This window comes from Ochotona curzoniae, unplaced genomic scaffold (genome assembly GCF_017591425.1).
Source record: "Ochotona curzoniae isolate NIBS_2020 unplaced genomic scaffold, NIBS_Ocur_1.0 contig_43, whole genome shotgun sequence".
In the NCBI taxonomy this organism is placed as follows: Eukaryota; Metazoa; Chordata; class Mammalia; order Lagomorpha; family Ochotonidae; genus Ochotona; species Ochotona curzoniae.
This window is the reverse complement of record NW_024466218.1, coordinates 26,544,665-26,557,956: the sequence shown is the minus strand read 5'-3', so window position 1 is coordinate 26,557,956 and position 13,292 is coordinate 26,544,665. Positions and strand designations below refer to the sequence as shown.

Genomic DNA, 13,292 nt, shown 5'->3' with positions numbered 1-13,292 from the left:
TGTGCTCATGAACCTCTAGAGAAGGAGTTGAAATATTCTTTATAAGTGTTTTTTTTTTTTTTGTAACAAAGTGGGGGCTAGTCCTTGGGGATCAGCTCCTGGAAATTTGACCTAGAAGCAGGGATGAGCTGATTTCTGACCATTCTAGCTCTGGATTTATTCGTTATTTTGAGTTCTGTTAAACTGATTGACAAATTGATGGTGAGGGACAGCCAAGTCCTCCCACTCTAGACTTAAGATGGAGCCAAGGGTATAGTAAAATTTCAAAAACTCCTGGAGTCAGTGAAAAAAAGAACAAAGACTAACTCTTGCTTTGTGATGAGATCAAATTTAAAGAGCTCACCCTGTAGCAACTACCTGATTTTAGGGATTCTAGTGTCTTGTTTTATAACCTGTGTTGTTCAAAGTGACTGTGTACTAGTACTGCCTAAAAACCAAAGGGTGCGTTGTTCTTAAATCTCCAGTCAGAATCTGGTCCCTGCAACCCGGTCTGAGTGTTGTATAACTGTCTTAACTGTTACCAAATGACCTAAGTGCTCGAGAATAGCCAACATGACACCTCTGTTGGTTATAAGTCTCACAGTGAAACCAATAAAACAATAACTTGAGAATGGTGGTGCTGTCCTCATACAAGGAACAAGCACGATGTGGTTCTGATGGATGTCAAATCAAACCCATGAATTTAAAGATGATTTCGCTATTTCTCTTAATGATTATTTTCAAGAACAGAGCTATTTTAGAGTTTCTCATTTTGAAACATCTACTCCTATTTCTTCCCATCTATTTGGATAATAGCCATTCACACAACATTGGAGCATGTGTCACAACTGGCCACGTCTGAACCTGAATGGTTTCTCTATCAGCAACTGATGTCTATATTTACATACACTGTCCTAATTAGACAGCATTTGGGAAAGAATGGGACAGCTTTGGGACCAGGCACAACATGAACATCAAGTCTGTGTCTTTCCTCATTGCATTTGGTTTAATTGGGGGCATGCTTACACCTTCCCAAAGAGGGCCATAAGCTGACTCCTGAGCTATAGCAATTGTCCTTAATTGTATTTGTAACACTGCAAGTAATCTAGACCAGACATCTGGAAAGAAATGAGCTGTCCCACTCAAACCTAAAGCAAGTATGCTTGACTGGCATTTGGAAAGAAGAAACACTTATTAAAACTTAACATCAACTTGGCTGGACTTTGAATTGTAAGAACGAAGATGCTCAGTAAAAAGTCAGGGATGGAAATGATGTGATTTCTACTTCACCAGTAAAAATAATGAAAAGGGGAATGGTCCACCAATTCCTTTACAATTGGCCTACATAAAACCCAATTCCGAGAGCGCTTTAGTAGCCAATTTTGCTACTGAAAAAAAAATAAGATTTTCCTTTTGAAATGCTTAGTTTTTAGGCATAGAGAAATGCCTTCAGTGGGCAGAGGGAATATCAAGTGTCTAATTCTTGATGGGCAGCCATGGGCGCAGTGATATTCGAAGTAACCTCATGTGGGCACTACACACACAGGGGCCTGTTTGGCCAAGGTCCAAGCTTCTCTTCCAATCTAACCTGCTGATTCTCAAAGGCTCTGACTCAGTAACATGATAGTAACACATTAAAGGGACAGGATTCCACAACAACTTCTGAATATTCATCTTCCTTTTCCTGTATGTGTCTCAGGCTCTTAAGCAGACTCGATGCTTCTAAATTCAGAGACAATGCCCTGCCCAGGCACCAAACCAAGACTGGAGTGCCCTAGTAGAGATGGTAATGGTGTTAATACCTGCCATAAGGGCACTCATATCAAGACGTGAGATGCCACCCATGCCATAGGTGCTCTCTCTGAGTAAAGGGTATACTGCATTGCATGCTACCCACAACAGAGGGGCCACCATGGCTACAGAATGACTGTGTGGATCGGAGAGGACTTTATAAGAGTCATTTCTTATGAAAGTAATCACCAGAGGATCCATCATGATTGTCCTTGGTTTGTCACAAAAACGTCAAAGTTACCCAGAGCCTTAAACACATCAAGTACAGATGCAACACACACAAGCAAAGCTAATTCAACAGTATTCCTAGCAAATTATTAAACTCCACAGTGCTGGGGCAGGGGACAAAAGGGAACGGCTGTAAGGAGAGCAAGAGAGATGGTACAGAGGGATATAGGAGGAGATGAGATATGCAAACCAGGTTTTTTGTTTGTTTCCATCCTACCAGCAAAACTGAGATGTGCCCCAGTTGGCCAGAGGCCTCTGATTTTGATGACTGTATCTAAGCAAGAGCTATAGAAACTCTAGCTCTCATCCTCATAAAGATGGGAGGCAGTTTTTTTTTTTTATCAAAATACAAACACGAAAATAATTTAAACCATTTTGTTAGCAGCATACTTCCAAATGCAACATTCCCTTTATCAGTCCAGTTTCAATCATCTGGTTTCAATGCCATCTGTCCTTGCTAAGTCTGCCAAGCCCCTTATAAGAGCAGTGCAAGAAAGAGAATTACTTCCTTTCAAATGGCAGATTAAGAGACATTCCCTAGGGTTCTATTCTGAAGACTATTCAACTTGACTTTGGGGCACTTTTAAACAGCCGTTTGGCACTCTCCATTTGGAGTTCTTAGGCACAGTGTGACAGAGTCAGCTTGGTGAGCCCTTCCCCATGCATTCGGTACAGCAGCTGAAACTCAGCAGGCAGCTGGTGGGACTCCTGCCATTTGGTGGTGAATTTGGTTCCTTTTTTGTCATAGTAATGGTATGGAAGGTCTTCCCTTGTATTGGGGTCAAATCCAAAAGGCCAAAATCCATACAAGTGGATTTCTTCACATATTGCTGATGCAAGAGTATACATTAGAATACCTGTGCTCAGCCGTTTGGGCGACAGATGTTTGTTTTTCCAGTACCTGTGCAACGATAAGTACACATGGATTCAGAGACCAGTGTTGAAGGCATCAATAAAATAAGTCAGTCAGCCTGGGCCAGGAGGCAGGTTTGTCTAGACTATTTCAAGTGACATGGATAAACCCACTTCCCAGCTCAGTCCTGTACATCTTTCCTCTTTCAGAAGACACGAAGGGGGAGGGGAGTGAAATGATGAGTTCAAAAGACCAAGGCTGGCAGGAGACTTGGCTTTTCTTGTTCTGATCATTTTGAGTAGTGACATTGGGGTAAAATAAATAAATAAGTAAATAGAAAATCCTGCTACTAGTATTCCAATTGATTCATCTTCAAATTTAGGAGTTGGGCTACACTGTCCTAAAGGGCAAACATTTAGGGAAGCTGGGAAATGTATGTGACCTTTGTCACAATTATCACCAGCAGCATCTTTCTTTCAAAGTTCCAGAGTGGAATATAAATCATGGCATCACTCTGTCTTTCAGACACATCCCAATTTATTGCACTATAGTTCTTTCTTCTATGAGTGGTCAACTAAACAGATTCTAAACTTGGGCAACTTTAGGGAACTACAGGATGGAATAATCTATTAGGGGATACAAATCTTTGTAAGTGTCCATATGCCAGACCTTCCAGAACCCAGTTTAACTTGTAATAATATCCTCTGCTAGGATCCTGCTACCACTTACATCTGCAGAAATTAAAGTTGAGGCAATCTTCCAGATGATTTAAGAGAAAAGCATCTTGAGATTAATTTTTGCTTTACAAAGTGTCCCAGATGAGTAGCTGTCAATATTGGCTTCATATTAGAATCATCCAGGGATTTACAAAACATACCAAATGTCTGGTCCCCATCTAATAATTATCACCAGGATTATACAGAATTTCTTAAGGCAGAGCCCAAGTAGTAGTGTTTTGTTTCAAGTTCTCTACAGCCTGAGTTGGGAATTTCCAGACTAGATGGAAATATTGCAGTTCTGGTCAATCCCTCTATCAAACCACAGGGGATAGTGCATTCATGAAATTTTTCTCATGCGTTTTTTTCCCCTCAAGTAACAAATTATAAAGGAAAATTATGTATTTATGATTTATATAGGTGGCTTACTAAAGTCATGGATCAACAAAATACTTTTGTTTTGAACAAAAGGGAACATTTAAAGTCAACTGTATCTTTCATTAAAAAAATTTCATTTCTGTAATAATTTTTGTGGCATTTTTGAGATGTGGTTATCCATCTAAAACGAATTCTTGATTTATGGTAATTGCTATGATTGCTTGGTAGGCATATAAGGGAATTTAAAAAAGCTCATGGGCAATGGAATTAAGAGATAACTTTATTTTTGTGCAAAGGGATTTTGCAGGTTTTTTTGTATGAAATGCATTTCCATGAACTTTTTGAAGACCTCTGTTCTCACCAAGAGAGGGGACCAGAGTAGTAGGAGAGCGTGATGAAATGCCACTCGCTCCATCTGGCTCTTGGTCACTAGCTGAGGGTGGACTGAACTTACCTAGAATGGCAATATAGTCATTCATTACAAAAGATAAAAAGTTTGCCCAACACAACTAAAATAACCATGACTGACTTACTAGATGGCTCCCACCTCCGCCACCTACCCCCTGGAGATTATAATACTGATTTGCCATCTGGTGGATTAGGAGTTAAATGCAATCAAATATACATACCTGTTGACATGCTGCATTATATTTCCAGGCCAAGCCAACTGGACCTTTAATTGACCTCTGTGTTCAACAAAAAAGTCAACTAGTGTTCTGGTAACAGTTGCTGAAGTGTGAAAGAAAAATGCAGGGATCCAAAGAATGGCCCCATCAAGCTTTTTTAAACTGAGAAAAAAGTTGTTCCGGTCCTGAATGGTCAAGAGATTATTGTAATATTTTTCCAGGATGCTGGGGTTGAAGGTGGTAAGGTTGGTTTTTCTTCCAACATCTTTTTGGAAGGCCTCCGTTGGGGCAAAATTACAGCGAAAAACAAAATCTGATTGGTCTATTTCTTGTCCGCACTGGCTCCCTGTCAGGATACCACTATTTCCAACCACAGCACAGATATTATAATGCTTATTCATAATGGGTGACACATCTGGAAGCAGTGAGCGAAAGTTATTGCTAATAGAGAAAACATATTTATGGCTGGAATAATCATAGTGCATCAGTTGTCCGATCCGAACACTATTCTTGGTCAAAGAAAAATTTTTTATTACATCGACATGCTGAAGAATTTCTTGCCTAAAATAAAGAGAAATTCATTAAATGCATTCCATTTCAAAGAACTGATTGTGCAATCTTTTGTGTTACATTGCCATTTTCACTCAGAGAATTGTCTTGGACACACTGTACCCAAAAAAGACTACATATTATCACAGACACATGTCTGTCTAGGTTAAGTTGTGAATGCAAATTTTGAACTGTTTTGGCTGCCATTTCTACGCTTTTGCTCACCTTGAATAATATATGTGATCAGGGGGTTGACTTGGGGACCAAAACAGGTCTGAAAATACAGGGAGACAATGTACACAGGCTCCAAAGAGCTCGTATTAACACGCACACATAAGTGAGAGTCTATAAGCAGGGACTGCCTGTTGGCTGTTGGTTCCAAGTGTTTTCAAGATATCAGGTACCACTGGTGTGCAAAGAAGAGGCAAGCAGATCTTATTCGTTGGTACATGACTATCTATTATTAAAATAGGAATAAGGCAATAGCAGTGGGTGTATTTGTTTAATAAAAAAGAGATGATAATCTTAATAAGGTTCTTGGATAATGAAACAAGGATTCTGTTCTGCTTGATTATATAGAAATACAATTTAGTTGGCAAAATCTAATCTAGAAAAAGAGGCTGCTATACATCATGAAAAAGCATGTATACTGTAGCAAGTCAGAGCATGGAGTGAGGCAAGAATGACAAGAAGACCTAATTTCAGATTACTTTCATATTACGTGTTGAGTAAAATGAAGCCTCTCCTGTTCAAGTCTCAGCTATTTAAAATATTTCCATGGGATAAGCAATGGCTACTCTGCTGGCAGATTCCCTAGTGCAAAGAAATCACACTGAGTCTTCCATGTCTTCTGCCTAAAAATATTGAGAGTGGAATAACATGCTTTGCACATTTTAACTTTGCTGGGAATTTTATTTTTGAAAAATACTTCATTATTCAAAGTATACAGCAACACAAACTTCAATCTCCATTTCAAAAATTTCTAAGTAACCAATAACTTCATATAAGCCATTCCAGGGCAAGACAATAATGAAACAACACGGGTGAAAGCCAGTTAAAGATTACTTATTAAGTGGCTTTTTGGAAAGAGGCTTTGAGAAAACTATTGTGATTCACCACAAGGGTTCTGTGGTCCACTGTGGGAAGAACATCTTTACTGAGTTAGAAATACGATTTGGGGAAAGATATCATGTGTTTTACCCAGAAAGTTTCTATACTGTCTATGAGACAGAACTTTTCTTTTTCTTTTTTGTTTTAAAACAACTTCTAGGAGTTTGGAATTAACTTTCATGAACTACTTCCTAAAGAAACATGTTAATCTAATCATATGACTATATGTTAATTTTTCTAGCCAGCAACATGTTCCTGGCACCATGTATATCTGTGGAATTTAATTCCGCCAAGTGATTAAGACATTCAAGAGAGAGTGGGCAAGGAGGGGTAACTGGATAGGCACAGCTCTCCAAACAGACAGGTTTGTAACTTAAGTCTTCACACCCCCATGAATATACTAGATGGCTAGCGTGGTGTTTAGCAGGACAGCACTTGTACTCAAGAGGTGGGGGTTTTAGCGTTGACCCAAGCACTGAAAGTAGAGCAGAGTCAGTGGGGAACCTCAGCAAAGCTCACTCCTTTGTCCCCCAAAACAACTGACAACCAAGCAACAAGCAAAACAACTTCATGTAAAAATAATGATACTACAAAAAATCATTGTGATGTTAGTTTCGCAATAAGTTAAAAGCTGCAAAGGGTTAATAAATAAAACCAAAGCAAAAATCATTGAAAACAATACCTAGAAACCTACCTGTGTGTGGTAAACTAGTGTTTGATGGCAGTGGATGAAGTCATTTTGTGTGTGTTTCAACGAGATGATAGCATTTTGTTTGTTTGTTTTTTAAATTTTTTTTCTCAATAAAAATTAAAATGCATTGGGTAGTTAAACCAATTTTGCAAGTTTATTTTGCTTAAATTTTCAAATGGATGAATAGAACTGGGTTGGAGCTGGGGCTGGACTGGGGCTGGAGTTGGAGCAGGGCTGGAGCTGGGCTGGGGCTGGAGCTGGGCTGGGGCTGGAGCTGGACTGGGGCTGGAGCTGGGCTGGAGCTGGGCTGGGGCTGGAGCTGGGCTGGGGCTGGAGCTGGGCTGGAGCTGGGCTGGAGCTGGGCTGGGGTTGGAGCTGGACTGGGGTTGGAGTTGGAGCAGGGCTGGAGCTGGGCTGGAGCTGGACTGGGTTGGAGCAGGACCGGGGTTGGAGCTGGACTAGGGCTGGAGCTGGGCTGGGCTGGAGCTGGGGTTGGAGCTGGATTGGGGCTAGATAGAGTTGGAGCAGGGCTGGAGCTGGGCTGGAGCTGGAGCTGGACTGGGGCTAGAGTTGGAGCAGGGCTGGAGCTGGGCTGGAGCTGGAACTGGAGCTGGGGCTGGAGCTAGGCTGGGGTTAGAGCTGGACTAGGGCTGGAGCTGGGCTGGAGCTGGACTGGGGTTGGAGCTGGACTGGGGTTGGAGTTGGAGCAGGGCTAGAGCTGGGCTGGAGCTGGGCTGGAGCTGGGCTGGAGCTGGGCTGGGGCTGGAGCTGGAGCAGGACTGGGCTGGAGCTGGGCTGGGGCTGGGGCTGGAGCTGGGCTGGAGCTGGGCTAGGCGGGAACTGGAGCTAGGCTGGGGCTGGAGCTGGGCTGGGGCGGGGCTGGAGCTGGGCTGGGGCTGGGCTGGAACAGGACTGGAGCTGGGCTGGAGCTGGGCTAGGCGGGAACTGGAGCTAGGCTGGAGCTAGAGCTGGGCTGGGGCGGGGCTGGAGCTGGGCTGGGGCTGGGCTGGAACAGGACTGGAGCTGGGGCTGGTGGGGGTGGGGAAGAGTAATTTTGGTGATTCTGAATTTCAGGGAGTTGTTTCCTTCTATGGGTTAGAGAATTCAAACACACGTTTGGATAATTTCCTCCTATCCTACCTTTGATGCAAAAACGCTGTCCGATTAAAAGTCCATTTAGAAGGTTTCTCGTGGAGTTCCTGGGTGAGAGAATTCGTAATGGGCACAAACGATGGGTCTAGAAACTTCAGCGCAAACTGTGACCTGGAGAGGAGCGGGAGGTGCACAGACAGAAGCACGGGCTTCAGCATGGATAGTAGCCCCGGGCCGCCCTCGGGAGGACCACCCTGGACGCCCGCGGCCCAGGGAAAGGCGGGCAGCCAGGGAAGCTGTCTCCATTGTCGGCCAGCGGGTGCGGGAGAGGCCAGAAAATGGCCGTCGTGCGAGGGCAGGGGCGGGTATCAGGGGCCGGGATCGAGGTGCGGACTCCGAGTCAGCACCACGGACAGCGGCCGCCCGGAATGCCAAGATTTTTTGGGGAAAAGAGCACTGAAAACCAGAGCTTCTGCGGGAAAGCGCGGTGGTTCCAGCCTAACCTTAACCCTTTCCTTCCCGAGCCCAAGTAGGATTTTACTCCCATCCCTTGACTTTTCTGATGGGAGCAGTGTGGACCGGCGTGCGCCCGCAGGTGGCGTGGGTGTGGGCCGCTCGCCGGGGGCACAGGTAGGCACGGGCGCATCCGTGGAGATGCTTCCCTGGATTCCGGCGCCTCCCCCGTGCGGCCCGTGGCGCCTTCGTACCGCGCCGGGTTGCGCGGGCCGAGGACTGTGCTTCCTCCTCGGGGGAGCCCTGAAGTGGGCTGGCGGGGCGCCGAGGGCCTGGTGGGGACCGGGTCGAGGAGAACATCCAGGGGCTTGGGGAGGAGGAACCTGCGCGTCCCTGGACGCCGGCGGGAGGGGCCGGGAAAGCTGTGAGCGGAGCCCGGCGCCTGCGCCATTAAAGCGCCCGCACCGCCTGGAGCCAGCCACCGAGGCTGCGGACCCCGGTGCCGGGAGGGCGCTGACCACCTGCCTTGCCGCCCCCTCCCAAGCGCACAACCTCTCCAGAGTCTTCCCCCCCATTTCTGAAATGGGGAGGGGATGCCGAGGAAGAAAACGAGAAAGGCAATCGCATCGATTAGCAGCACCGGGGCTTTTAGGGGCTTCGGGTTAAAAAAATAAGAGGGAGGAGGAAGGGTGAAGCGGAGTGGGGGGGGGGGGAAGAAGGAGGGGGAAGAAGCAGGCAGTTCCCTCGCCCAGGGGCTCTAGGAGAGCCCGACCCCTGTCCCAGCAGCCCGCACTCGGCCGGCCGGGGGCCCGAGGACACAGGGCCCGGGCGACACTCACCGGAATCCCGCGTGGAACATGTACATGCGCGGCGCCCCGGGGCTGGCGTACTTGGGAGTGGTGAAGATGTTCTCCTTTTTCAGGGACACGTAGCTGATGAGCGACAGAATCAGCAGGGCCACGCTGAGCATGACCAGCCCCAGCACACTGGCCACCCGTGCCATTTTGCAGTTTCTCATCCCGGGCTGGGGGGGGATCAGGGCAGCCGGGCCGATGGGTCCATGGGGCGGCCGGCGGCTGGCCCGCGTGCCCGAGTGCGCGCGCGACTGTCCGCGCGCGCAGGCAGCGTGGTGGCGGGGGCGGGCGCGGCGGCCGGGGCCGGGCTAGGGGCGGGCCGGCGGCGCGCGGGGACCCCCGGCGGCGGCAACGAGCGGACCAAGGGGACCAGCGGGCCGAGCTGGCGAGCGGAAAGATGAAGGGGTGGCGCGGCGGCGCTGCAGGGAGCGCGCTGTGCGTTCCCGGCCCCGGGCTCAGGCTCCCCCGCGTGTTTCCAGAGCGGCTGCCATCTCCGTCACCGCCTGCAAGATAAATGTGATTGGAATAATGTTACCGTTCGATCTAAGCACAGGATTTAATTAATGAACTCTAATCTCCGAAATAAGGAGGGGAGGGGTTGGGAGGGAAGGCATGCGGGGGAAGCTGTTCGGGGAGGGACTGAGGCTGATGCTGAGGGGGAGCCTGCGCGGAGACAGACGAACTTGGTTCGGTGGACCATTCATTACTTTATAAATATATCACGGAATAGAGAGATATATAACCGGATCTGCCGCTCTGCAGGATAAACACCATCTGGCTGCTTCGCACAGATGCGGGCATGGTGCTTTTAAGGAGGCAAATGTTTGAAAGCGTCTCTCCTCCCTGCAGAGGCATCACCCAGGGTCCCACGGGCCAGCAACTGCTGCAGCACCACTGGCCAAGAAGCCCCAAACAGGGTCTGCACCTGCCTGCCTTGGGAGAGCTTAAAACCCTCATTGGAACATTCTAGAATGTGTCCCCTATCAGACCCTTGAGTCCACAGCGTGCTTCGCTTGGCTAGGCATACCTAACAAGGTGAGCTATGAGTGCAGAGGTACTGGCTACCGCAGGTGGACAGTGTTTGCTCCTGGGTGGCCTGGAGTAGTTAGCCCTTATGGAACTGGCCATAGTGCAGCCATCAGACCCATCCCTGGGCCGGGTTCCTCAGAATGGGGCTGGGGGCGGGCTGAGAGTCCCAGAATGGAAGTGGGTCACACTTGGCGTTCTTACAGGTGTACACAGCTCTGTCCAGGGAGCCAGGGAGGCTGTCCCTTGAGAGGTAGGGAAGCACACTAGATTGTATCACTTCACCTTAAATTTGTTGCCACATATTCACCGGCTTCTTGTTTTGTATTCATTAGAAATATAAAACTCCGGTTCCACTCATGCTTTTGGGTCATTTGGTACATGCACGTTTCTTCAGCTCTGTGCTTTGCAATTAGCTCATGGCCTGTTCCACTCTAACCTTACTGTTCGGTGTGGTCCTCCCTGTTTTGGTCAATAAGCACTAATGAAAAGAAGCTGGAAGTGAGAAATTGTCCTTGAAGAGCTTTCCTAACAAAGTAGGTTTAGTTTTCCAAGGTGGCTTGTGATTTCTTTGTCTCCTGAATGTCTTGCCTAAAGTGCTTTCTTGAAACTGCTGTTGTGGGGTCTCTATGGGGGCTGGGAGCTCCCAGCAGGTGGGCTCCTGGCCTGCCAGCTTTCACCCAGTCTTCTTTCTCCCCCTCCTGTCTTGGACCCTGTTTCAGGGCTGTGGGCAGAAGCACCAGGTGATTTATTTCCAGTGCCAAGGGAGTCACTTTGCAGCCTGAGGCCCCTGCCAGGGTTCCATTCCCAGAAGTCTTAGTTAATGATATTAAGGGGAATGGGGGGGGGAGGGTGGGACTTAATCCGACTCTGGTATTTAAAGAGGGGAACTTTGGAAAGCCCCCTGAATTCAGTTGGATCATTAAGTTGGAACCCCTATGATTGAAACCACTTAAAATATGTGTGTGCCCCTGCCAGGAACTGACAGCCTGGGAACCTTCATGAGACCCCGTGTCACGCTCTTTGGACTTTAAGCTCCAGAACCATGAGCCCAAACTTTTCTTCATAAAATAGCCCAGCTCAAATATTTTACTATAGTAGTGAAAAAGCTCAATAATACAGACATTCATTCCAAAAATCTTAAATTGCGAGTCAGGAAAACAAAATTAATTTTGGGCTGGTATCATGGTGTAATGGGTTAGGCTGCCGCCTGCCATGCCGGCACGTCCTGTAAGGCTGGCAGTTGGTGTCCTGGCTGCTCCACTTACGATACAACTTTCTGCTGTATGGCTGGAAGGCCAACTAGCTGGGTTCCTGTTACCCACATGTGAGTCTTGGATAAAGTTCCTGGCTCCTTTGTCCTGACCTAGCCCTGGCTGTTGCCATCATTTGGGGAGCCAATCAGCAGATGGAAGAGTCTCTCCTTTTCTCTCTCTGTGTGTGTTCCTCTCTGTCTCTCTGTTGTCCTTCCTTTAAAATAAATAAAAAAATATTTCAAAAAGAAATAGCCTTTTCCTCTATGGCATTCTTTTTATTATTCAAAAGCTTCGGGCCCGGCGCGGTGGCGCAAGTGGTTAAAGGTCCTCGCCTTGCACGCCCGGGATCCCATATGGGCGCCGGTTCTAATCCCAGCAGCCCCGCTTCCCTTCCAGCTCCCTGCCTGTGGCCTGGGAAAGCAGTCGAGGACGGCCCAAAGCTTTGGGACCCTGCACCCGCGTGGGAGACCCTGAAGAGGCTCCTGGCTTCGGACTGGCATAGTATCGGCCCGTTGCGCTCACTTGGGGAGTGAATCATCGGACGGAGGATCTTCCTCTCTGTCTCTTCTCTCTGTATATCCGCCTTTCCAATAAAAAAATAATAAAAAAATAAATCTTAAAAAAAAAGCTTCATAAAAACCTTGCATATATGAATATGACAAACATTTGAATGGTTTTGAATAATTATGCCCTTTTTCCTTTAGAGAAAACATTATGTGAATATAGTGCAAAATGCCAAAAGGAACTGGGAAAGTCTTTCTTGAACAGACGTCTGGGGAGTATGTTGTGAAGAGCTAGCTTGGGGTAGGGGACTTCAGGCTGTTGCTGGCCAACTTTGACAGCTTGCTCTAGCATCTACAAGCTCTGCAGCCCTGAATTTCAGACTTCTCCTTTGCACAATTTGTGTATGAACTTCCTAGGGCTTGGAGCGGGGCGAGGTGATTAAGGCATGCAAAGGTCCTTGCAACTTGGCTTCACTTAAGTTATAAACATGAACTGAACGGCTGGGGCAAGTTTTTTAATCTTTGATTTTATCAGTGCCTTACTACAGAATGCATAGGGACTGTTGGAGTTGGGTAGAGCATTTCTACCATAGAATGGCAAAAAATAAGGGACTCTTCCGTTCCTTTTTTTAATATGGCATTACAGGCTTTCCTGGGATGTCTGGGGTGTGTCCAGTCTATCTGGATATAAATTCATGTGCTACTTACACTAAGTATGCCTCTTCAAGCCTTCTAAAGTGAGTTCTAGTAAGCTGATTCCCACCTTGCATTGGATTACTGAGGGTCACATGAAAGAAGGGGACCAAATTATCCCGGAAATAAGCAGGCAGGGGGGAGCCATTATTCCATGTACCAGGCCTACAAGTGGAAAATGGGTTGTTCGGTGATCACTAAGGCAATAAACCTGGTGGGGGTGCAGCTGCAGCTGCTGCATGAGAGACTTTTCAGGCTGGGAATTATAGCCTTTTAATGAATAAAAAAAAAATTGGGTCTTACAAAAAACCCCAACTATTGCTTACCAAGCTTTGGAAATCAGCCCTGCAGGAGGATACAGGGAATGGAAAACAAAAAGTACAGAAATGAAAACTGGATACATGTGGTCTAGTGATGTTATTTTGGACGTAAGCACTCACTTCCTTTACCTTCTCCTGTGAGTATTCTGCCTTTGCAAACATGACTGTCTTACC

General features: G+C 46.9%; 1 protein-coding gene across 1 annotated transcript; it reads right to left on the bottom strand.

Moving 5' to 3' along the window:
• Positions 1 to 2,573: 2,573 nt before the first annotated feature.
• ST8SIA3 (ST8 alpha-N-acetyl-neuraminide alpha-2,8-sialyltransferase 3) lies at positions 2,574 to 9,548 on the bottom strand. The gene is made up of 4 exons (XM_040984741.1): positions 9,306 to 9,548; positions 8,062 to 8,184; positions 4,575 to 5,132; positions 2,574 to 2,899 (listed from the first exon to the last, which is right to left on the bottom strand). Exons 1-4 carry the CDS (start codon positions 9,482 to 9,484, stop codon positions 2,617 to 2,619), a joined length of 1,143 nt encoding a protein of 380 aa, XP_040840675.1. The 5' UTR covers positions 9,485 to 9,548; the 3' UTR covers positions 2,574 to 2,616.
• Positions 9,549 to 13,292: the final 3,744 nt, after the last annotated feature.